Source organism: Cryptotermes secundus, unplaced genomic scaffold (assembly GCF_002891405.2).
Source record: "Cryptotermes secundus unplaced genomic scaffold, Csec_1.0 scaffold2114, whole genome shotgun sequence".
In the NCBI taxonomy this organism is placed as follows: domain Eukaryota; kingdom Metazoa; phylum Arthropoda; class Insecta; order Blattodea; family Kalotermitidae; genus Cryptotermes; species Cryptotermes secundus.
Window position 1 is genome coordinate 94,378 of NW_019735596.1, and position 24,102 is coordinate 118,479.

General features: G+C 36.6%; 2 protein-coding genes across 3 annotated transcripts in view; one reads left to right on the plus strand and one right to left on the minus strand.

The window, feature by feature from the left end:
* The window catches only part of LOC111869714, an 87,971-nt gene extending 80,573 nt beyond the window's left edge, over nucleotides 1-7,398 (plus strand). For both annotated transcript variants that reach the window (XM_023861430.2, XM_023861432.2), the window contains exons 9-12: nucleotides 604-849; nucleotides 2,247-2,411; nucleotides 3,234-3,534; nucleotides 6,454-7,398. In XM_023861430.2, coding sequence (XP_023717198.1) covers nucleotides 604-849; nucleotides 2,247-2,411; nucleotides 3,234-3,534; nucleotides 6,454-7,112 — 1,371 coding nt within the window. In that variant the 3' untranslated portion in view covers nucleotides 7,113-7,398. The remainder of the gene's footprint in view (nucleotides 1-603; nucleotides 850-2,246; nucleotides 2,412-3,233; nucleotides 3,535-6,453) is intronic.
* A 2,617-nt stretch (nucleotides 7,399-10,015) lies between these two features.
* Nucleotides 10,016-24,102, minus strand: part of LOC111869713 — a 44,871-nt gene continuing 30,784 nt past the window's right edge. Inside the window, exons 4-5 of the mRNA XM_033753537.1 lie at nucleotides 22,329-22,463; nucleotides 10,016-20,772 (exon numbers count right to left, since the gene is read on the minus strand). Of these exons, the coding sequence (XP_033609428.1) occupies nucleotides 20,638-20,772; nucleotides 22,329-22,463 (270 nt within the window). The 3' untranslated portion in view covers nucleotides 10,016-20,637. The remainder of the gene's footprint in view (nucleotides 20,773-22,328; nucleotides 22,464-24,102) is intronic.

Below are 24,102 nucleotides of genomic sequence, written 5' to 3' on the forward strand. Positions count from 1 at the left end.
TGAATCAAACCTAGTGAGTGTAAAATGGATACTGGAAGGCATTTTGGCTTTTCAGGCCATATAGTTAAAACAGTTCTGAAAAGAGCTGATACAGTTCAATGTGTTATTAAGCCTTCTGCTCCCTTAACTGCTTCAAAGTTAACTTGTACAACAGAGAGAATGCTAATAACATAGGTTGATAATATCACTAGCAAACCTTGCCTTTGACATCTATTTCAATAATGCCAGAGACAAGGTATTTATTTGCCTGAATGATATGTAAGGAAAGTCATGAAGTGAGATGATAAATCATGAAGTTTAAGAATGAATCCATATAATAGTAATATTAAACATTTCTTGAAACATGAAGTTTTGATGTATGAGCAAAACTCTGGGAACTCATCCTCTCCACATATCAAGGTATTACTCATTGTTTCTTGTTAACAACATTCATTTAAATTACTGTTGCTTATAAGGAATACATGTCATGTATCTAATTACTGCTTTGAACTTACTGTCATGAGTCAGTTTTCTTTAACATACATATTTTCTGATGAGTGACCAGGGAATACCTCCCTTTCATAAAACAAGGAGCTAGTGTGTACCTACGGGATAATTTTTCAGGATGTGACTGAGAATGTCTATGAGTGCTTGGCCTCATCAAGTGATGGTGATACCACTGAGGCAAATACAGTGAAGGCCATTCGATACAATGTCCTGCACCAACGCCGTTCAGAAGGCAGCATGGACACATCACCTGACTATGTCAAGTTCCGTGGCAGCTTCATGCGTTCCACTTCTCTTCCTTACTGTGGCAGTGAAACAGAGTCAGACATCTACTCTCCATACAGCTTCTATGGCAGTGAAGATGTGAGTGACATTTCTTATACTCTTCCATGTGACACAGTACTGTTACACTTGGTGCACTGTCTTGGATACTGTAATTTTGCTTCCTTGGTGAAACATGGTTAGTATCTTATTTTGAGGCAAGATTATAAATTGAAAGTGTTTGAAAACATGGTTATTAACAGAATGTAACCATCTATTTGATTGTAAGTCTTGAATAAAATTGTATTTTTACTGTTTTCTTTTTTTGGATTTTTTCCATCATCCAGAATTCTAGGTAATAGAGGACACTATTACCTAGAATTCCAGATGATGAAAAAAGTCCAAAAACCCAGCAATTCTGTGTGTCATCCACTACCGTCAGAACCCTTTAGAATCTAATTCTGTTTTTATTTATTTTTTATATAGAATTAAATTTTATGGGTGTATATATTCTTATACTTAGGTAGAGAGCTGAGTGTGTGGAAATTATGTGTTTTGTTCAGAGTGTGGTCTTCTGGGTTGTAACACCATGTAGTCTTGTAGGAGATTACCAGTATGTTGCAGGAACATGCTGGCTGCATCTTCAGGATCGAAGTGAATAGGGTGAGGATGTGGTTAGGTTATACAGGCAGACTGCAGGAAAAGTGGTCACTGAGATCCATGAGAGGGGAAAGGAGACAGAACCTGATACAGGCCAATGAGAGGTGCAAACATGAAATGTCACAAAAATTGCCCTTACCAGGGTCATAATCTAGAATGAAAGATCTTTACATCAATGCCCCTATACCTTTGCCTTGTCTTGAACTAGATCATGGTTCCAGTTCCTTTTTCCCAGTAAATCCCTCCATGTCTCATTTGATGGTACTTGATCATGGGTACTTAAACAATATCATAAAATATACAGTATCCACAAGCCTTGTATTAAAAATGGTAATATCTGAATCAGGGCATGTATCTCTGTACTGCAGCTGTGTGTTCTTTTTACAATGTAAATGCAGAGGTGAAGATTTTGTGTGGCTGTCTTCATCTTCAGCTTCAAAATTAATAACCAGAGTTTCATGAAATATGATACTTGAGTAAAAGCTGTCTGGCAAATTTACTATTCAATTACATGTCTGATATGACCAGTACTTTACATGAAGCTCAAGATTAACTTTTTAAAAATTCTCAAGCATAACTCATAGTAAAACTGTTTGTTACACAACATAAAATGTAGGTTTTATGAAGACAAATTCTAGCTATATAATGTGGTCTTTGTAATATGGTTACCTTTGCAGCAGTAGATTTTTAAATTTAGTAAAGGAGCTTCAGTGCTATTGAGCTATGTAAAAGCACAAGAAACACATCTTAAAAATGCTTCGCTGGATTACACCTTTCCACTCATGTTTCCAAGATCCAGTCATAATAAAGTAACTGTCACAAGTTTATATATTTCACAGGCTGGAGATGATGCATCTGAATGGTCCCCTGCTTCAGGACATTCCTGGAAGACAAACAAGTTGCGTTTAAGAAAGGGTCGAAGTGTGGTACATAAGAATTTAGAAGATAACTATGGAGCAGTTATTGTGGCAAATCATGAGGCTCTAGCACAAGTTCTTGAGCAGGTAACTAATTCAGTACAGAAACAAGATTCATCAGAGTTTTGACATTTGAAGTTTAGACATGTGAAGCAACATGTGGCAGTTAAACTAGAATTACCTGTATCTTTTCATAACTTGTCCACCTGCAGAGGATATTTGATGGACTAGAAAGGGTTAACTTAGGAGTGGTTTGATAGATAAGGCGGTGAAGTTTACAGCCTGGAGTTTGCTGTTTCAGGACAGCTTTTAAACTTTTTTGCTGAATATTCTTTTGAAACCCGAGTTTAGATGTGGGTTTCCTTCAAGTGAATGCCAGGATTGTACCCTGAGGCATGCAAGCAGCATCTTCTCCACATGCCTTTCTAGTTCACCCTGTGTTCACATCCTCAACTTGTTTAATGGCGTAAAACCTCTGTGATTGTTTTATAGAACCATTTAACAATTTACAAATAAATAAATCAGGAAAATCTACATATACAAACAAGTAACCAAATAATAAATAAGGCAGTAAACATGTATCCAACTGCATGAATGAATGAATAAATAAAATTCCACAGTAAGTAAATAAATATTAAATCAAGCAGGTAATTAAATGAATGAGTACATAAATAAATACCAGTGAAGGAAGGAAGAGAAAGAAAATAAAGATTTTAAATGCCATAAATTCACGAGAAAATAAATAACTAAATGATTTAATAAATGTACAAAGAAATGAATAAATACATTACTTAAGTTAATGAACATGAAATTTATTATGTTGTAATCCCTATCAAGTGCAATGATAACACTCATACCATTACTATCCCCAGATCCTGATAGAAGAAATGTGACACATTTTCTATTTAGGTGAATGTTGGGTCGGTGGTACTGCCAGCTCTACGGGGTCTGAAAACTGCTGTGAATCTACGCTGGTCAGATTTCACCCTTGTTGATGATTCCCGATCTGTGGTGGCTGGAAGACGTTCATTCCATGCAGCCATGTGGAGTGGGCATGGTGTTACTCTCAGTCTGGCAGTAGACCAATGCTTGCAAAACACCATACCCTCCAGGAGCTGCTTCACTCTCTGTCCTATCACAGAGTTCAGTGACCTGGTGCCTGCCCACTACCTGCCAGGACAGCCCAAGGACAAGATGGATCTTGTGCAAGGTATGTCATCCAATATTTTTACTGATGATACTAGCATGGTCATTACTAACCCTACGTCGGATGATTATGAATTCAAGGCTTCGTTAATATTTAAAAACATAAATGATTGGTTTCAAGATAATTTATTGACATTAAATTTCGAGAAGACACATTTTATTGAATTTTTGACTAAGAACCGCCAGCCGATGGATATTCATATTGATGATGATGATGATGATGATCGGATTGTTAACACTACAAATACTAAGTTTCTGGGGCTTATTATTGATAACACATTGTCTTGGAATGGACATGTGGATTGGTTAATGTCTAGATTGGGCTCTGCGTGTTCCGCGATTAGAGCCCTAAAATCTTACAGGTCTCAGGGTACATTAAGAATGATTTACTTGTCTTACTTCCATTCAATTATGACCTATGGTTTGGTGTTTTGGGGTAATTCCCCTTATAGTATACATATCTTTAGATTGCAAAAAAGGGCGATTAGAATTATAATGAACTCTGGGAACAGAGATTCGTGTAGCGAATTGTTCATGGAACTGGAAATTTTACCCCTTCAATCTCAGTATACATTTTCTCTTGCAATGTTTGTGGTTAATAATAAATATCAATTTAAGTTAAATTCTGAAATATATAATAGGAATACAAGATATAATAATAAATTCCATTATCCTATATGTAAGTTGACTGTATTTCAGAAAGGAGTGTACAACCATGGAATTAAGGTTTTTAATTGGCTTCCTCCTAATATAAGGAACCTGGCTCAAGATGTTAAACATTTTAAAACTGTTTTAAGAAGATTTTTGTTGATGAACTCGTTTTATTCCTTGGAAGAATACTTTGATTGTAAATTTGACTCCAATAATTAACTGTGATCTATTATGGTATTGAATAATGTAATGAATCTTATATTGTTATTTCTATATAGTGTTATTTGTAATATCAATGACTAATTCCCTATCCTATATGTAGTGGATTTATGGAATGTAAATGAGATGAGATATTCAGAAAACATCTGGAAATCATGCTTTTGTTCATATAGTTCCACATGTATACAGAGCCACTCCATTCCCAAATCATGATTTTTACCCTATGGATATATCTGTCTTTGTGCATAATTTTCCCTAGAATAGGGGTCCAGTGTTTTAAAATTATGAAACATAACCTCAGAATTTTACATCATTGCCATGTGTGCACACCTATACACAAAAATAGTATTAATACAAAATTGTAATTACATTTATTGTCTAATATCATATGCATCTCTGCATATATGAGCACATTGGTTATGTAATTATAAAACCGTATTTTATGGAGGTAACATGTTATTTTGTATAGTGTGCAGGGGCTCTTGAATATTTTCCAATGACTTATTACCTAAATGTGATAGCTGTCATAAAATGGCTTTAGTTTTGCTCTCATCAAGTCCTAACAGTTGTTATTCCTGTGGACTTTAAAATAACTAAGTTTCATGAAATTATTGTTTCAAAAGTTATTAGTGTAGGAGATACAACAGATCCTCAAACATACAGACATACTAACATAAGATGTCTCTTGTTTCTTTGTGTAATATGAAAAATAGACTGGAAATGTGATTTTTCTCTTTGGTAGTAATGTACTAGTCACAAAACCGTAGTGAATTGTCTTATTTCCTCTTCCCATTCCTCCTAGGGGCACCCATTTGTATGTGGGTTGATGGATAAAAAGCTACTTCTTCTTGATGTCTTCTAGTACCTGACTGATCATCTTCTGGGTCATCCCACAGATTTTGTTCCTTAACCTTTAAACATCCGACTATTGAAATAGTAGTAGCTTGAGCTGGCCAGAGTTTATTTAAATGCCTGTTGTCACACTGTGTTTAAATGTCCATTCCTGTTAGGGCGCTTACATTGTACTTAAAATGCTATATCCAATACAATTTTTATGATAAATGAATGGAATTAACTTTGTTTTTATCAGCAAAGAACACAGTGTCACATATTATAGCGTAATTTTGAAAATATATAGACAAGAAGTTATAAACTACTTTTAATTTTTTGTCTTGTAATTTTGATGCATACTGTAAAAATAGTTTCCCACTTCTTCACATAGTAGTCCTGCATTATAAAATCGCTCCTGCTTATAACATTTGAAATGTTTTTGCATTCTCTAGTGCCATAAAACAGCTAGAAGCAATAAAGTCATTTGGTTCTCTGCTGGGAAGTTTCAAGTTATATTACACCCTTCAGATATCCAGTTCTTTGACTAAAGGACAGAAAAGTGAAAACAAGGCCTTTCTAGAAAGGCTACAGGGTAAATTCATTGTTTCCTAATTCAGTGCCAAGCCCTGCCATTGCAGCTGCAAGAGAATATTGTCTTGTATGCATTTTACATGTATTTTGTAACATGCTTGTGTTTTATGATGAAGAGTTCCATTCCTTGTTGGTTCTCCACAACTGCTTGTGCCATACATTTCCAGCTACCTTCCATATCTGGAAGCTATCTCCTCCAGTCTAAGGACATGCCCTGCCACAGTGAGATAAGGCCCATTTGACATGGTCACACAGAAAAGTACAATATAGAAAATATATTCACCCATGCCCTGAGAGGGGAATAAACGTGCAATCTCAGTGTTCAAAGCATGCAGAATAACTTATGCTGAAGATCAAACAATTAATATGATCAGTCTTATATATGTAGAATATATTTGAACATTTTTATGGTGTGAATTGAAATTCAAATGGTTCAGAATAAGGCTCAGTGACAGGCTTCTGTGAGCTGTATAATACAACCCTTTTTTGTTTTATAGCAGTCCAGAATTTGAAGAATGTACCTGTACTAAGAAATCAGTTGGTCAGCCAGTCTGTCTTCACAACATATCCCCCCCCCATAGTTCTTCCTGTTGAAACTCATAACCATGCTGTTGATTTGCTTTGCTTTCAGCATATGTGGTGGTGCTGAACCAAATGCAAGTGGACACCATACAGACTTATGGCACAATGCTACGCAACAAAGCCCCAGAAGAGGGACAGTGGAGAGATGGAAGCTTTGTGTTGCTGCAGCTTGTAAATGGGCTAAAGACTCTTCAAGCACAGGGCATTGAGGAGGCACCCACATCATTGTCAAACTTTATACTGTGCCGTGAGGAACGGGATCCACAGCCAAGGCTGTGTATTCTACAAGCACTGGGCACAGGACCTGCATGTGAGGAAGGGTCCCTCTGCCAATGTGCATTGGCAGCCATGCAGAATCTCCTCCCTGCTGCTGCTGCTGCTCTCACTCCACTTATAAGTAACCTGCTAAACCAAGAACGGGCCATCTCTCTATCACAGGTGAAGTCAGTGCTCGAGTTTTCTCTGTGGGGTCCTGCAGATGTGGCATTTGGAACACCGTCATCTGACCGGGAACTTGTGCTGCAACGCTGGCTTGACCTTGAGCGGGCCACTGTACTGCATGGCCTAGTACATACCCGGGTGGAGCTGACAGCATTTGAAGAATGCCATTTGTTGTTTCTTGTGAGAACTAGTGCCAAGATGATGTGTGAGGCATCAATTTTATTGGATTCAGATAGCAGCAGTGCTCCAGAGATGACTAATTTCTGACCTGTCTTAAGTACTGCAAGCTGTGCCATCCCTTGTTTCTCACCACTCACCTCTATCTAGTGTCCCTTACCATACATTTACACTAATTTCCTTGAACTTGTATCTATACATGTTTTATTGTTCCATATATTTTCTCAGAGATCAATTATGTGGGTGTTATGAATACAGTATTTTAAAATTGTTCAAATATAATTTTATACCTATTCTGAAAAGAATTTCTCTATGTTAAATAACATAACTTGTCAACATTTTATACATTGAATAAAAGATTTATACACAGAAAGCATTTCAGTCGTGTTGTTGCAGGGGAAGCATAGGGTTTCTTTTAATTTTCTGACTATAAAGTAAAATGTTCAGACTTACATATCAGTTGTGAATTGTACCAGTATAATGTTGCCATATGCAGTAACTTCATCCAGTAACAAACAGCCTCATAAGATGAAGGGAACAAATGAATTATGGCCTCATTTCATAAATTACAATGGGAGCATCTATATGGAAGATTATTCAAAACAAGATGCAGTCTTCAGAGTGTAACTGCCCGAGATTCTAGGGGTATGATTTCCTGATTGAAGCCAACTGTCATCCACTGATGTTGCACATAGCTCAGAAACACACCTCATACTGGATATCAAGGTCTTGTGGGATGTGATGCTGTGCAGGCAATTCCTACCTCCATCTTCAGGGCAACTCTGGAGTTAGAGGCAGCAGGTTCCTCCAAAACATTGCTACCTGTTTACCAGACTGTATGGCAACCAGTATCAGAAGGTTGTAATTTTCATACTCAATTCTATGTGCTTCATAACTCTTGATACAATTAATGCTATTTCTTTTTCAATCTGAATTTTCTTGTGTAATTTGATTGAGTCATTTCAGCAACCAATCTACACGTCATCCTAGAGAATGTTCAGAAATATAAATTCTGCATCTGAGATGGGACACTACCAAGATGTCATGTCTCCATAAAGAGGGAGAGGAGAAGAAAAAGAGAAATTAGAGATGAAGGAGAAGCAGAGAAGGAAGAATGAGAACAGAAAGGAGCACAAGGGTGAGTTACTGTTTTGAATTATATTAATACATAGTCATATACTGTAAGTTTTACAGAACTATTGCTCTGTTCAAAAGGAATATTAAATAGTATATTCTTCATATGCAGTTACCTTGTGTCTCTTTTAAGAATGTGTCTTATGTACAGAAATGTGATATTGTTGTTGCTTAGTGAAACTACCAGAGCTTCACCAGAGCCCCTTCGACTTTCCTAGGAACCTTTGCAAGCCTTCAGAAATACCATGTTGGTGCCAGGGGTCCCCTGTCCCATATTTCAATAATGAAAATTTCCATCTACATTGAAAACCATCATTGGTATGTGAAGTATTATAAAAATATTATCTTAATAGAATAATCTAACTCATGATTCATATCAGGCTCATTTGATAACTTTTTGTTTGTACTTACATCAAAAAACATTACTAGGCTTAACATCCAACAGATACTGGAAATTTGAGAGACAAGATTGCTAATACACTCCAACAAGTGACTCCAAAAGGGCAGTGACTTTCTTCCATGGACTCCTGTGTATCTTCTACTGCCATGCAAAGTTTCACTAAAATATCACGAGTGCTTTTCGGTCTTATAATTTCTTTACTGTTATGTAATTTTTAACCAATTATCCTGCACCATCTTACTTGTGAGTATATCAGACATGATTGTTCACAGTAATGGAGGCGAGAACTGCTGTGAATAGTCCACTGTGTGATTCATGCCTATCCTTATGAAATTATTTGCTACATAAAAAGTATTATTTTATGTGAACCAGCCTTCATACTCTCATTGTATTAGGGTTGTCTCTGAATATAGACATATTTTTTAGACATCTTCTGGCACTACACAACTGTTAACTGCTGTAAATATAACCACTTCTTGCCTCAATGGTACAGGAATGCCTTTGGGAAGACAGGTTGATATTTTTACTTTAATCTAGCAGTTGTCATCATGGCTACAAAGACAAGAGATTCATGCGAGTGAGCAAGATAAATTGTCTGTTAGGCAGATCATGAAGATGTATATAGTCAGTAAAATTTACGTGTATGAGATTCTAAAGATGAAAACAGAAATTCCAAAGCAATGGGAAAATTTTGCTAGTGGAGAAATAAAAAGAGAACTTAAGAAAACTGCATACAAAGATATTAATGAAATAGTGCGGGAGTGGTTTGTCAGTGTCAGGGTGAATTTGCCATACAAGGGAATGATTCAGACATTCTTAGTGTAACTTCTTAAGCTGAAGTTTTTGTAGAGAGTCAGGCAGCCAAGAGAGTAAACTGTGTGCAAAAAACTCTGCTTGAATTCTGGTAAAATCACAAAAATTGAGTACTGCAATTTGGTAATGTTTGCATGTGTTAAATGATTATGGTGTTTTATTTTGTCTCATACATGTGCATGTCCTGGTTTAATTATTATAGTATACCTCGCTTCAGCAGAAAACTGTTCTGGACCCTTGAGATTCCATTTAAGACAGGTTTTACTGTATTTGTTCAGCACTATACTAATATACATATATTCTAATATACCCGTAATCAGTTACATCTAACAGTGATATATATATATATATATATTAGTAAATACTATTTAAAATGCAGTAGATTTTTGAAAAGAACCTTTACCACTTACTTATGAGCCTATGCTTATAGAAACTATTGGTACACATATTTCCACTCTTGTAATTTAAACATTTAAGCAATATACTTTCTCAGTAGCATGACTGGGTGACTGAACATGATGGTGAGAACACTGCTGTAGGCTAATAACAAACGTTCATGGGATCTGAATAGCCCAGGTGTTGTAAGGAGGATATCTGGACTGTCATACTTAGAGAAGGAAATATTTTTAGTATGTAACACAGCTGATGCTGAATATCCCAATTATTATTTGGATATGAACGTACATATTCAAATTGATTACAATATAATTTGTGCAGTGCTGGAGGTGTAGTTACATTGATACAACATACACGATGGCTCCAGTGCACGCACCACTGGAGACTTCACACATATCCACCATTCATTCACACACTCCTTCACATCTTCATTTACTATAAACTTAAAGCTTGTACCCTTCTGTTTATTGTGATGCTATAACAGAAACAATATTTTTACTTCATTTGACATTATGCCAAAAAAAAAATTGTCAATGGAAGACAGACCATGATTGGGGAAACTATTATGGCAGCAACTGAGGTATAGTTGGTATAGGAATGGGAGTGGGTGAGCAGGCTTGTTTAAGAAAATATATTTTACTCTGCAATGTGACAGACATATCACTGGGAGTTGTGTGATATGTTATTAGCACATTAGAGAATGTGAATGTCATTTACTAACATAATGATTTTTCACTCCTAGCATCACTAATATTGGCCAAAGCAACATGTAAAATTTGGAGTAATTAACACACTGTACTAAAGACAGTGGTGTCATCATGGTCAAACATAATTATTAGGATATAACCTCGAATTATTAAATCACAATTACTGTCTTTTAGGAAGTGATGCTATTAGTCTGGTGAATACTTACAACTGTTTCAGAGGAACATGCTGCCTCTGTCTTCAGGGTTCTGTCCTGAAGATGAATACATCAGGTTCTTCAGTATTCTTCATATTCACAGCTATGATAATCTTAAATCTCACTTATTAAATAAAGTCAGAAAACATAAGTGATACAAAAAATGCTGGGCAGTGACATGGCGGTCCTCTGTTTGCACCAGGCGATTATGCTGGTTCCTACTCAGTATCCTTCCTAATTTGGGTACCAGCAACCCATCATGTTAATATACTGTACTTAAAACATCTTTGAGAGTGCATCATCACATAGTGACAAAGATCTTAAAGTTGCCTATTCAAGGCATGATGTACACACAAAGATATTTTTGAAAAAAGAACACCATACTTATTTGCATAGTCTCACGCCCTTTCATCCTAAAATTTTGTTCTCTGGACCTGGAATCTTAGGTTATGTGATGATTCATTACACAGCAAATATGGTGGACATAGTTTGAAGTATGTTCAACATATACTAGTTTATGGAGTTGGCTATTCTTTTCTCCTCAGATTAGTTTTCATTATACTGACAGATTATTTTGTGGTTATTTTCCATATATCAATGGCAGGGTCAAGATCAAACTCAGAACCCTTTTAGTACTAAGCTTTTATGGTAATAACAATTCCACCAAGGTGGTTTGAATGATTAGCAACCATTGCTGTTAATGGTTAAGAGGAAATAAAAATATGTCAGTATAAGAAAAATCATCTGAAGATGGAAGTAGAGCCACTTCTCAAAACATACTGTAAAATAACTGCACACAGAAAACAATGTCCAACATATTTGCAATGAAATGTTTCACATACATGGTTTCTTTAGCAACAAATGAGATTTCATGATGTTCATTAGTGGTGAACAGGAAGGTACAGCGTATCTCAAAGAGATAAGCAGAAAGATCATGAAACTTTTTCTAATACCATGCAACCACAATAATCTGAACTAAACCACTGGTGAATTCAGACTATCAAACTGCTTAGTTTTATAGGTACATATAAACAATGAGCAGAACCTGGGAATATTCAACTACACACCAGGCTTGAGGTAAGCCGTAACCAAGTTACATCTTTCATCACCTAGAGAGGCAGGTCCATTAACACATAATATCATGTTTCTTATTAATTTGATTAATTAGATTAAATTTGTAATTTTTTGATGTGCTGATTTTTCTTTTATGGAGGTGGTACTGTATGTCAGTTCGGATTACCGGGAATTCAGATTAACATGGGTTTATATTACCAGAGTTCCATTGCATATGTTAAATGTGTTACAAGTGAACTAACCAAACTGTTGTATCGATATAACAGAACATCTACTTCATTTCACTGCGGTATTGTCATTTCAAATTTTTCCAACTATTCAATCACAATCTTGAAAGGAAGCCAGATGATGCAATTGGAAAGGATCCCAAACATGCAGTTTTTATTAATGATAAATTTGGCTGGATAAATACTGCAAAATTATATGAGAGCTGGGGAAATAAAATGCATTATTGCTTTCTCACTGAGCAGTTGAGAAATTATGCTACTAAATACAGTAATGTATAAGCAGCAAGTTTCAGTAATTAATTCAGTATGCAGAGGTCTCACTTGTATACACAGTCTTTAAGTCACATGGGTTCCCAGCACACTCAGGCTGCTTGAAACAGTATCAAACTGTGAAACAAAGTGGACACACTGACAGTCATTGCCACGTGTGGAGCTTGACTACTCAAAATTCCATGGGCCAGGTCAGTATTCCTTAATGTGAAAGCCAGGACCCTTGGAATCAGTTGTTTCTAGCAAACACTGCAAGATCATATCATAATTGATTTATAATTTTGAATATGTAATTATGTATAATATACTGTATTATAAATTGAAAGAAGTTATGAATTCTTCTCTGTAACTTCATGCAATCCCAAAAGGTTGCAAGAATCTTCATACTTAAGTTCTTGTTTTATAAAGGGAAAACAAATGCAGACAGGATTCTAAACTGTACTTTCATTAACTATTTTCTAAAAACAGAAAGCCAGCTTGAGAATGTGTTAGAAACAACTATTAAGGTTTGCTAGGGGACATTTTTGAGATAAGGAGTGCAAGAACAGAAAGTCACAGGCAACTGTGTCAGAAGTTTCATTTTTCTGCTTATGTGAACATGGAAATGGTCCTTCAGGTTCTATAAAAGGCAGGAAGCACATCTTTAGTCCATGGAATTAGTTATGAAGGGCAAAATTAGCTATTTGAATTCTTGAGTTTAAGAACTCTGATTTTAGGGGCTTCACACGGGCAAAAGAAAATGTGTGTGGGAGACACTGGCTGTTCTTAAACTTTATGCAGCTATCCATATCCAGCAGTTAAAAATGTTTATTTCTGTCAATACTCTAGATAGAAAATTAATAAGTGACTGAGTATTTCCTTTTCCTACTATAAACTGTTGTCTGTTCTTCCTGCAGCTTGATTTATAATTAAGTACATGTTAATTGAATATTCCTCACTAATATAATATCGTGATATAATTCTCCCAGATTTATTGTTCTACATACAAAATCCAACTAAAATAAACAAATTCATAAAAGTAATATGATTATCATATATGGCATTATTTTTTCCATTAACCACTTTTTTATTATTTATTTTTATTAAAATATTATATTTTGTTGCATGTTCTTTATGTGATAATTTCTGTTATATTATCAGTGGAATTAGCTTGATGATCTGATTAGAAAAAGTCTGATTATAATGGGTCACAGACTTCAAAGCATTTCACTCCTCTAGTCAGTAATACACAATAAGAAAGTTGTTTCATTTTATCAAACATTTACAACAGCCAAGATGGTCAGTATGTTGCATGACACAAAATTCTTATAAACTGCAACACACATGCATAACAAGTCTGAACATCAACACACTGTCAAACTGACAACTGGAATCTCACTTGGACAACCCAGATGTTAAGGAACTGAACCTCTGGTAGTGTCAGTGAATTAATTCTTTGTGTAACCTCACTGTGATACCACATGCACCCAAATCTTGATTACGGTACCTGAATGGAACAGGAAGTTCTTTTAAATGCAGTAACTGATACACGTGAATTGTTTACTTTCTGTTAATAAATTCAGAAAGCTGCATGGTTGGGCCTATTCAGTAACTACTGTTTAGCTCTGTGTGGTCTGTTGAGATAAAAACACTTGATTACAAGGTATTAAATTACAATTTTACAACAGCTTACATAGCATTCATACTATATTAATCATGTGACTACTATGCCATGGGCAGGTTGAGTGGCCATGGAATTAAAGACACACTTCACAATAGACAAGTCTCATACCTTGGGAGAGGTTACTCCTCTATATGCAAGAGTTTTCAAGCCATACTAATGTAACTGTGTAATTGTTTTTCATTGATACCATTCTGAATGTAATATGTGGCATATTTGTTTACTGATTGATCAGTTTCATTAAACTTCAACAGAACTGGCAAGTAGTCATATTTACATTCTTGGGCAATGGGCAGGTTTAATAATATTGTAACATGAGGCCTGACAGCTAGAATAAGGGACCAGAGAAACAGCCATTGCTAGGTAAGAGCTTTGTAAACACAAAAATACCAGTTCCATCATTAAGCAACATGCGCATGCAACAATAGAGGAACTGTTGGAAGCCATGTTCTCTATGTGGCCCATGCTGAGGCTACATAAGGATTCAATGTGGAGTTGTGAGTTCATTTAGCGGTTGGAAAGCAGGTACGTCGGCTCAGGAGCCAGGCAAGAACTGACAGGTGAAGTTGGAGGTTGACAGTTGAAAGCCAGTTCAGTTCAGCCCTGGAGCTAGCAAATGAAGGAAGTACCAGCTGAAGCCAGCAGTCAGAGTATGAGGCTGGTGCAAGATGGTTGCCACCCTGTGAGGACATGAGCATGGAAGCAGAGGAACATCCACTGTTGGAAACTGTTAGCAAGCAGTGTGATTGATAACACTAGCCCATGTGTGATAATGATCTGTGAAGTGTAATCACAAGCTAAAAAAGTGTCCAATAAATCCAATTACCAATCCCAAACCTGTATATTGTCACTTAAACATATGACCATATTTAAATAATTCTGTTCCTTCCATCAGGGTGAAGTGACCAAACAGCGGTGTATCATTATTTCACTGTTAATTATAATTCTGGTCCATGAGACAGTCAAAAATTCTGTGCCTTGAAGAGTGAGACATCCAGGTTCTCTTAAATGCTGGCAAACCAGCCCACCACACCATGGCATCATTACACAGTAATGGAAATGAGATTACTTACAACTGCTGTAACCCCATGACCTCTATAAAATTTGTGAAAACTTCATGGAAGTTGTCCTTTTACATCCACAGTTCAACATGGAATGCACTATATGATGACCCTGAGTCATGAATAAACAATTCAGAATGTCGTTGTTTATAAGCACCTGTAAAGGCATTGCTACTGCTGTGCCCAGGCATCATGCCATGAAGGCATGAGCATTAGATAAGGTAAATGTTTAATTTCAATCAGGTCACCTGCACTCCTGTACAAAGGGTTTTCAGTATGCATGAGTTTAATTTGAGTATCTGTAAATTTCAAATTTCATACTAATTGTGTTTTACTGCACTCTTATTAAAATATGTTATTACTTTTATGACAAATGTTTAGCAATTATTATTACAATTAGCTGGAAAAATTAACTGACGTGGTAAAAAAATTCCTTCAAAATGTTATTCAGACAACCATTAATTTCCTTCTTTATATAATCACTGATGTGTATTCTTGCTTGTGAGACCTCTGCAACACTAAAAAACCCTGGCTAAATACAATGAAGATTTCAAAACAATTCATCACAGATTATTTCGAGATGTCACACATTCCAAACACACCATTATAGTATCACAATTAATATGTATAAATATTTATCCACCCTACCCCTTCACAAATGAGATTTCCGAGTTATAATTCCTTGGTGCCTTAGAACCATAAGAACTGAAGAGTGCTTACATTTGATCTGGTTTGTCTGTAAGTACCAGTATGTAAAATTACAACTCACAGACAATGGAGAAAAGACAGAAACAAATGTGTTATAAATATTTTAAGATGAAGGGACTGACATAGCCAGTGTGGAAAAACGAGCACTGCTGCCCCAGTAAAAAAAAAAAGAGAGAGATAATTTAATATCCATATACCCGGTTCTGCAACTGAGATTCAAAACCCACAGCAAGACACATAATGAGGGCTTGAGAGATGGGTCATTAAAATACAGACACACAACTCTAAAAATCACTGTTAACACTCTCATTCTGGGGAAAACTGAAACATTATACTGAAAAAACGTCATTGTTTGGTTCTGTTGACATGCCTGGGATTACAAGCAACCCATATTATAAGAGAGTTAAAAAAAAAGGCAAATATGACAAAGACAGAACACATCTACTGCCATGATAGTGTTGGTACTACATTTTTATATATATATTACTTGACTTAAAAAATATAACTACTTAAAAAATTTAAATGGTTTAATGTAATTTTCATGGAACCAAGAAACAGGGTTGATACAAGGGAAGTGTTGCATATGATAAATCAGTCTGTGAGCTTCAATATTTAAGATGTTTTTGATTGCTGCTACACAATCCCAGTTAAAGATAAAAAAAAATTACCCCATGACCATTCACTATAGCATGGAGATTGTGCAAGAGATATGGAACAAATCTCCATGCTATGGATGTTTAACCTGAGGCCAGAGCTCCCAGTAATCACTGGATATGAGGCTGGATGGGTTTCAGGGCTGCTCTGAGTGTGGTTGTGAACAGAAAAATTCCTACCCTTGCCAAGAGGTGAGCCCTAGGCAATTGGTCTCATATACACAATTAGCAAACATAAGATAATGAAAGAGCATGCTTTCCTTCATATAATAAACTAGATGGATAGCTGCCTTGCCATATTCAAAAAGTCAGATCTGCGGAAAATAAGTCACTTCAATTGGGAAAAGTAAAAATTATGATTAAAATGCACATTCATTTGTGATTTGAGACTGTAATGAAACATGACACAAACAGGAAAGTTCTAGATGGCCTCATCTCTGTGTGTGAGAATATTCTAATAAACATATTAACAGATGTTGCATTCCATGTTAAATTATTACTATTTGCTTTCATTACTGAAAGTTGCTTGTTCCTGGAATACTGAGTTTTTTTTTTTCAGTACTTGTAGTTGTATGAAGATATGTAGAGTTTAAGTAGAATTAAAGAAACTGAATTATCTCTTAACCCTTTCACTGCTCACCCAAACAGTATATGCTGTAGTCATGTAAACTTCATTAAAATTTTGCCATCTTAATCTGCACTTATTCAGGACTTTTCTAGCCTGCCTGCAGTGTCTTGGGATCATTTGAACTGTGTTAGTTCATATTTTGGCCATGCTTTATTACAGAAATAAGCACATATATTTCCCATTTGTTTTCATCTATTACATTTATTACAGAGTCTACAAAACTTGCATGATTTCTTCTATATGGATATTTTTTTAATCCAATGAGGAAACACTTCAGATGTCCATTTTTTAGATAGAAATAGTGAATTTATACATGATTCCTCAGATTATGGAAGTAAAATAATTGCTGAAAATAATATAGCAAACAAAAGGCTAATCAGTTTTTTGGAAGGAAAATTGTTCGGCATAGAGGATACTGTGGCAGTCAATGTGTTAATCCACCAACATTTTGCAAAGGCAGTGACTCAGATACTGTGGTCAGTTGGTGAAGTTAAGGACTTAAGAATCAGAATTAATATACATTTTCATCAGGAGTGCTGCAGCTCAACAGCAAGATGTCACTGCCAGCAGTGACTGTGCTGTCTTATTTATTTTAATCCTAGCACGAGTATTTTTCCAGCTGCATAAGTATGTGTCAAGTGTGCAATGACAACATTCCAACTCTGTATTGCCATATAACTAAACCTAATTGAAACTTTAGCCCTGAGCTTATGCTGGAAATGCAGTCCAGTCACTGTGTTCAGTATCTGGAATATGGATGATTGGAAATGACTCCTGGAAATCTTTGTGGTTAAAACAATGTCAGTTGTACCTCAGATTCAGATATACACGGTGCGTCAGAAAGAATGGATGGAATTCACAGGGCAATAAAACTGGTAAGGCTTCATCAAATCCAAATTTTATTGTTACCATCAGATTTGCCAATATATGTAGTTTATTTTTGGAATACAATATCACCCATATAACATCCCTGGCTTCTTATACAGACGTCGAGGCGTTTTCTGAAGTTATTCATCACTCTCGCGGCCATATCTGATGGAACTGCTGTGATTTCTTCTCGAATCACTGTCAGATCATCCAGTGTATGTGGTCAATGTTTATAAACTTCTGCCTTCAAATGGTCAATGTTTATAAACTTCTGCCTTCAAATGGCCCCAAAGGAAGAAATCACAGGGCGCAAGATCGGGCAAATGTGCGGGCCAAGGAATGTCACCGCAATGCGAGACGATGTGCCCCAGAAAGAGCCCTCTCAGGAGACCCATTGTTAGTCGCGCAGTGTGAGCAGTGGCCCCATCTTGTTGAAACCAAATGTCCTCAGCATCAACAGCAAGCTCATTCAGCCTTGGTTGCAGGAAATTTTGTAATATTTCAATGTAACGAGCACTTGTAACAGTTACTGCATGGCCATCCTTCTCAAAAAAGTAAGGCTCCCAAACACCAAATTCTGCTACAGCACACCAAACAGTTACTCTCTCACTGTGAAGAGGTCTTTCATGCAGTTTTTTTAGGATTGGTTCCTGCCCAATACTGGAAATTCTGTGTATCTACACAGCTGGATAGGTGGAAATGGGCTTCGTCACTGGTCAACAGAATGACAGTAGGGGTCATGCTCACAAGAATACACTGGCAACTGTTAACACAATTATCCCAGTCTCTCTGCATGAAGTTCTTCCACAACTGCCATTTTGTAGGGGTGAAATTTAAGGTCTAAATGCAACATGTGTCTTACTGTAGCATCAGATAATCTCAGAGCAGCAGTATGTTTGCGACCTGATCGTTGAGGTGACTGGACAACTGACTGCCTTACTGCCTCCACATTTGCAGGTGTACAAACACTCCGTGGCCATCCAGGTGATTTATTCTTTAAGATTCAACCTGTGGCACAAAATGAAGCCACCCTCTGCAAAATTGTGTTTCGAGTAGGGATCCTATTGCGACGTCCAAGCTCGAAATGAGTGCGGAAGGCTCAGTGAGTGGCAATCACAGACACTCTATTTTTCAAAAACGTCTCTATCATGAATGCACGCTGTGCACCCGATCACTCCATTTTACCAACTGAAACTGCGTTCTCCCGCCGACCCGGCAGTCGGCCCCCCACTCTACGCCTCCTCCCATTGTGGCGTAATGGTAGCTTGAAATCCAACCATTCTTTCTGACGCATCCTGCACAAGGGGTCAAACCATGCACTTTGAAATATAGAACTGTCAACTTTCGTGTTATTGTTTACTGTTCATATTCAGTCAGAAGCACAATGGATCAAACACTTTTACATTACCCTGCTTATGCTTAGTGGTTACACAATCTGGTAAGATTCTGCACTTCATAATGGGACTTAATGCTTAGACTTTAAAGCAATTTGGACTCGTGTCTTCTGGGGCTCATAAACATATGTCTTGACAAAACAAAATTTCCTGCTACAATATATAATTATGTTTTGGATCTAGCTACCCATTTGCATTAGTTGGGAACCTCAACATATCACAACCCTATGGGCATCCCGGGCCTGTTACAGCGATACCTTTACTTTTTACTTTATACTTAGAGATACAGAATGGAAGATAGTATAATAAAACCTGTCTAAAATGGAATCTTGATGAAATGAGACCCTAGCATTATCAGAGAACTTCCATGTTCACATAATTTTGTTCTGAATTGTATGCCAAGTACTGTGGTGTTTACGTTTGAATCACTTTGTAAGACACACTGAATCGTTCAGAAAAATTTGGATGCAGAAACAATGGAAATAATTTTGCTTTGTAAAGAAATGCATACACTTCAGGCTACAAGCTCTGCCAGCATTTCAAATATCAGTTTCATCACTCTGTGACAGATCAACAATATAAGACAATGTAACAGAAATCATTCATTTAACAAATGATAATCTTGCAATAATGGTCAAAATATTAATGTTCTGTAAATTTAGGATAGAAAGCAAGATACAGCAGCAATGAAAGTTAACACATAAAATGGACATTATGAAACCACAATCAGAGTGCCTGCCAGGAATACAAATGTATTGTCCAAAAGTCATCTGCATGTAGCAGTGCTGAATGAACTGACATGAACGACTGTGTGTGAGCTCCAACACAGAACAGCCATGAAGTGACCATCATAGGGTGAATCATTACGGGGGATGTCCGACTCCTCCACCTGAGTCTGTGCTCACAATAAAATTTATGGCATGATGAAACAAAATATCTTCATACACTGGAACATCACTGCAAGTATGGAGCAGCACAGCACTGCTAGGGTGTTTACAGAAAGAAAAAGTAAAATGTTTGGCACCTAGAAAATTAACATATTTTTACAGCTTTCAATATAGAACAGTAAGATAATTTGACACATTTATCCTTAGTATGTGCTAGGTTTGGTATAAACGTGGCAACCCTGTCACCATACAAAACGTTTCAGTAAGTCTTAGTATTATCTGTATTCAAACAACTGGTATGAAACATGTGAACAGTGTCTTCTATGACCTTCACATCAGAACTTATTACAGATGTGAAAACTGGTCATTATTGGTTTCCCTTGAATGGACTTCTGTTACCAAATCAAATGCACGGTGTTGATGAACAAATGCAGAAGAAGAAAATGTGAAACTGATTCACTGGAGCCCTCATAGTGAATGTCCATTCAGATCTATGTATGTCACTGTAGTGCCACAAAGCACAAGCACCCTATTCAGATTAACTATGACACTACATTCACTTCCCTAGGAGAAGATGTCACTGGTAGCAGTGTTGTTCTATCATCCCTTCTTGCTTCGCTTGTTGCTTGTCTGATCGCCTCCTTGTAAGGACCTCGCTTCTTCTTGTTGTACCTTGTCTGCAAAACGGTAAAGTATAGTTACAGTATGGAGTGAAAGTAGAGACTGTAACAAAATATGCCCTCAACATTCACAGCATCAAACCAAGAGGCTTCAGATGGCCGACAGTCTCTTCAGTGTTTGTTCATGGTTTCTTGTTCCAGCTCTATATACTTCATCATATGCTGTCAATGTGACAAATTTTCCCTTGTAGTCCAGAATTTGGTCAATGCTTATCCAGTCTTTAGCTAAATTTTCTTCGGTAATCTTCCCATATACATTTTGTAGCCTGTCTCAGTACATTCATTTCGATGGTGCAGTATGTTGCTTCCCAGTGGGTTACTAGTTTATGTGGTGTGGAGATCTGTGTGTCCTCATCACCTGGAGAGCTATGCTAGCACAAACATGAGCTTCTGGTAGATTCACCCATGGTAGACAGGTCGAAGGGTAGGAGCCAGATTAAAGGTAGTCAGTCCCTAGTCCTTCAGGATCAGCATTTGGTGTCAGGCTAGCAACCACACCTTGCAAAATAACCTAATGATGGGTGCTAGATGAAAGAAAAATGGGCACATGACATAAAGGAGATCAAGGTCAGAGGACCAGACAATGAAGGAGTAAGCAAGTAAGCACAGTATGTTCAAATTACTAGTAATGCGGCATTATAATGACTATATTTATATGTATGTGTTTTCCCCTGGAAAATTCCTCGTACTCATTTCTGTTAGAGGCTGAGTCGATTCCAGGGCCATAGCATGGCTGAAAAGATTAGGTCACTCAAAAAATCCAATGACCTCATTGGGAATCAACCCCACAACCTTCCAGCCTGTAGCATACTTATTTTCCTGGAGGTAAAGGGTGACCTCCACATAAAGCTGAAGTCACCACTATCTGTGAGCCAACTGTCTAGAAAATGTGGGAACCTCAAGGTCTCACAACCCTATAGGCCTCCACGGCCTGTTACAGGGATAGCTCTACGTTTTCTTTTTTAATCTGCCACCCCAGTAACTTTAGGGCTGACTGGTCAATTTGTATGAACTGTTATATGAATGGCATATTGTTAGGGGTCCCTCGTTATGAAAACTTTGTGAGTAAACTGTCACAAATGACACTCAATGTAGGAGACTTCAATACTCATTCTTTGAACATCCATCAAAGTAATTTTTATGGAAAACGGCACTATTATAAATTTGTCAAGTACAACGAACTTCCAGTTACCTGTTATACGAGCATCTGGAATTCTCCAACTGACAGAAATTTCAAAGCAAATTAACCATTTCTATGAGGTTATTTAAAAACAAATTTGCAATGTTCTTATGTTTACCAACAATGAGAACAGCATTATACCAAGTCTGACCAAAGTACTATAAAAATGTCTCAACAAAACTTGATGTAGGTCTACAATAATCAGCAGCACAGAAACTGGTCCAAGTTTTGTGTGATTTTATTTTCAACATAAAGATGAATGTTATGAATCTAACAGGTGTTTTAAGGTTGTAAGGAAGCATTACAGTACCATATATGTAAGTTAAAGATAACCTAGAACATATTCTATCAGAGGAATAAATAAAATGAATACCTTGAATGTCTCTAAAAACGGACTAAGTTGATCACAGGGCATTAGTGAAGAGGTAGATGAGCCATACCAGGCCACATGAGCCTGTGGTGCTAGGGAAGCTCCGTCATCCTTCCGAGATACTGTTATGCTTAGTACCTGCCAACATACAGAACAGTCATATTACCATAAAAAGTTAAAATAATTACAGGTGAAAATATGTAATACAGACCCTGATAAATAACACCACAGGATTTAACAAGCCTGGTTTGTGAACAACAATGCAAAACTGTACTGCAGTCGAGTACATACATTTTACAAATGCTAAATGGTCCTGATATTTATTTATTGTGGATGCAAATCTTTTGCTGCATCATTAAAAACAATAGTTATACTTTATATTCAAAAACTGTTTTTGCTGGAATTAATTACACATGTAAATAAATACAAAGAAGTTTCAGATTGTGAGGTTTAGATGTTAACACAATCAACATTTCATTTCATCTATCAGTTGTAGGTACAATGAGCCATTTTTGCTAAACTTAACAGAGTTCAATTTGGCTTTCATATAAAATACAGGTTATGGATGCCCACTAGAGGACAAAATTAAACTCTCCTTAATGGTTTTAGTTTCAAGCCCCAGTACCAGATTTCACTGAGAAATCTTGGAGATGAAACATGCAGATTCACAAATATGATCTCCCAGTTATGTATTAATTTTCTGCATTTTGTGTAAGAAATTAATAAAAATGGAAGAAATGAGAAACTGATATGGCTCAAGATTTAATCTTCAGGACAGTTTTCAATATAAGCTGCCTGTACTGAATTTCATCAGTTTCATACATGTAATTTACAAATTAAAATAGACAACAATAGTTATTTTCATTCACTAGCCAGACAAACAGAGAGATGTCACTCTAAGTCTGATTTCCCCTTACAGTGACTCTCTAAATATGTTCCAAGGAATATTATATATATAGTAATTTAGAGACTGATTTATAGGCAGATAAAATTGGTGGCTGGTTTTTATTGATAATATTATGTAATCTGTTTTATCAACATTTAATGTGTATGTACTGGCTTAAAATATATATTTAAATATACAAATACAATTATTTCCCCCCAAGTTTCACACCCATACAGAACCGCAGGCAAAATTATAATTTTGTATATTCTAATTTTTACGTTTTTGGACAACAGACGGGAAGACAAAAGGTTCTGGACTGAATGGTAGCAAGCATTACCCGAGTTCAATCGCCTCTTAATTTCTTCCTGAATCAGGTTTTGGTTATCGTTGTCCCCAAATATCTGAACTGTGCCACATTTTCAAAACATGTTTCCTATCTTTATGTCATGATTTTGCCTTGCATTTTGGTGACGAGACAGTAACATATACTTAGTTTTCTCTGTGTTTACTTCTAGACCAACCCCTTACTTGCATCTGATTTACTTCATATCTGGTCAAAATCTGCCTAAATGTCAGCCAGAAGGATGGACAGAACTAGGAACACATCTGTATGCAGAAACATATTCCTGTTATGTTCCTTATGGTGGATGAGATCAGATATTTATGACCAAAACTGAACTGCAGGCAAGTTATCTGGCTTTTAAAACAAGCTTATGATTGTAAGATTTGAGGCTTTCACGGCGGTGACTATGAAGAAAGCAGTCTTCTGGGATTTGGCACCGTGTATATGTGGTGTTAACCGACGTTTCGGAGGAACGTATCGCCCCCATCTTCAGGGTTGAAGAAGTATAGGTAAATCTGCAAGCGACAACACCGTGAGACACGGTCAAG